We start from the raw sequence: 1,328 nt of genomic DNA, 5'->3' as shown, positions 1-1,328 counted from the left end.
CCCCCCCCCCCCCCCCCCATTCGATCCGGCAGATTCGCCTCATGATCGGCCTCCTGATTCTGGTGTTCCTGGCCTTCTTCTTCTGTGCGTGTATCTCCCTCATTTGGCCTCGCGCTCGGGCCCCGAGCCGGCGACGCGCAGGTGTCAGGCCACCGCCGCGGCCGGGGCCCGGGAAAAGATCGCATGCTGCCACACCTGTGATGCATCATACTGACACCATACGCCGGCCTTCACTCTCTGTCCAACTGAAACGCCCCTCCGCGTTTTGTCCCCTGCCTCCCCCTGCCTGCATGTCGCCCCCCCCTCCCCCTCCCCCTGCACTTCCCCCTCCGCCCCCCTTCCGGTCTGGTCTTCGTGGCCGAATTGTTGCCCCAAAGGGATGGTGTTTGGATAGAGACGGGTGATCGTCGTGTTGCCGTCGGACTTAATCCAAATAAACACACACTTAATCGGACGGATTACGTTCTGAGGCCATTACGGAGAGGGTCAACAGCACACGCGCGTTTCTCGGTCAGTGCGGCTGTGCGCGGCCGTGTGTGTCTGTGCTTGCCGGTGTGGAGGCCGTGCGAGGCGGAACCTTGCGCGGGCCCGCCGGAAACACGGCAATGCCTCTGCCGGGGCGGTTGGCGCGGGTCCCTCGTCTGTACCCGCCTTTCTGGGCGAGGAGAAGTGGGTCTCCTTTTGAGCCGGGCCAACATTCTCCGGCAATGTGGTTCACCCGTCAGCGCCCTTCTGTCCTCTGTCTGTCTGTCTCTCCCTCTCTCCCCCCCCCTTACTCCTCTCCGCTTCCTCGTTTTTCTGTGCTCTTTTCGTCTTGCCTGGACTTTGCGCGCCCGTTCCTCCCTCCCTCCCCCCCTCCCCTCTCTCTCTCTCTCTCCGCCTCCCTTCCCCCGCCGGTTGATTCCTCGGAGTTATCAACGGGCCCACGGGCATCGCTCCCCCCTTGCCTTCGCCCATCCTCAGCACAGCGATGGACTCGTACAACTCCGATTCGGACCGTGATTCGTCGTCGCGCGGCCGGTCTCCCTCGGCAGGTTCGCGCTCGCGCGCGGACTTCCGCGCCCGGTCCCGGTCTCGGTCAATCTCACCAGCTGGACATCGGTCTTCCGGGCGCTCACGCTTCTCCACAGGCGGAAGTGGCCGCGGTGGCAGCGGTTCCACTGGCTCTAGTACGTCCATCTCCTCCCGTCCCTTGTTCTGGCCCTTCCTCCCAACCTTTCACGGGTCTTCGCGCATCTTGCTGGACCCACCTTCCTTCTTTCGTCTATCGCCTCTCTTCCCCTCTCCCCCTCTCTTCCCCTCTCCCCCTCTCTTCCCCTTTCCCCCCT

At 63.9% G+C, this 1,328-nt stretch overlaps 2 protein-coding genes across 2 annotated transcripts in view; both read left to right on the top strand.

Moving 5' to 3' along the window:
- The window catches only part of H696_04500 (hypothetical protein), a 1,073-nt gene extending 619 nt beyond the window's left edge, over positions 1–454 (top strand). Inside the window, exons 2-3 of the mRNA XM_009498381.1 lie at positions 33–84; positions 378–454. Of these exons, the coding sequence (XP_009496656.1) occupies positions 33–84; positions 378–394 (69 nt within the window). The 3' untranslated portion in view covers positions 395–454. The remainder of the gene's footprint in view (positions 1–32; positions 85–377) is intronic.
- Positions 455–858: 404 nt separating this feature from the next.
- Positions 859–1,328, top strand: part of H696_04499 (hypothetical protein) — a 5,800-nt gene continuing 5,330 nt past the window's right edge. Inside the window, exon 1 of the mRNA XM_009498380.1 lies at positions 859–1,169. Coding sequence (XP_009496655.1) covers positions 971–1,169 — 199 coding nt within the window. The 5' untranslated portion in view covers positions 859–970. The remainder of the gene's footprint in view (positions 1,170–1,328) is intronic.

Source organism: Fonticula alba (genome assembly GCF_000388065.1).
Source record: "Fonticula alba strain ATCC 38817 unplaced genomic scaffold supercont2.7, whole genome shotgun sequence".
Lineage (NCBI taxonomy): Eukaryota > Rotosphaerida > Fonticulaceae > Fonticula > Fonticula alba.
This window is presented reverse-complemented; position numbering and strand designations above follow the sequence as displayed.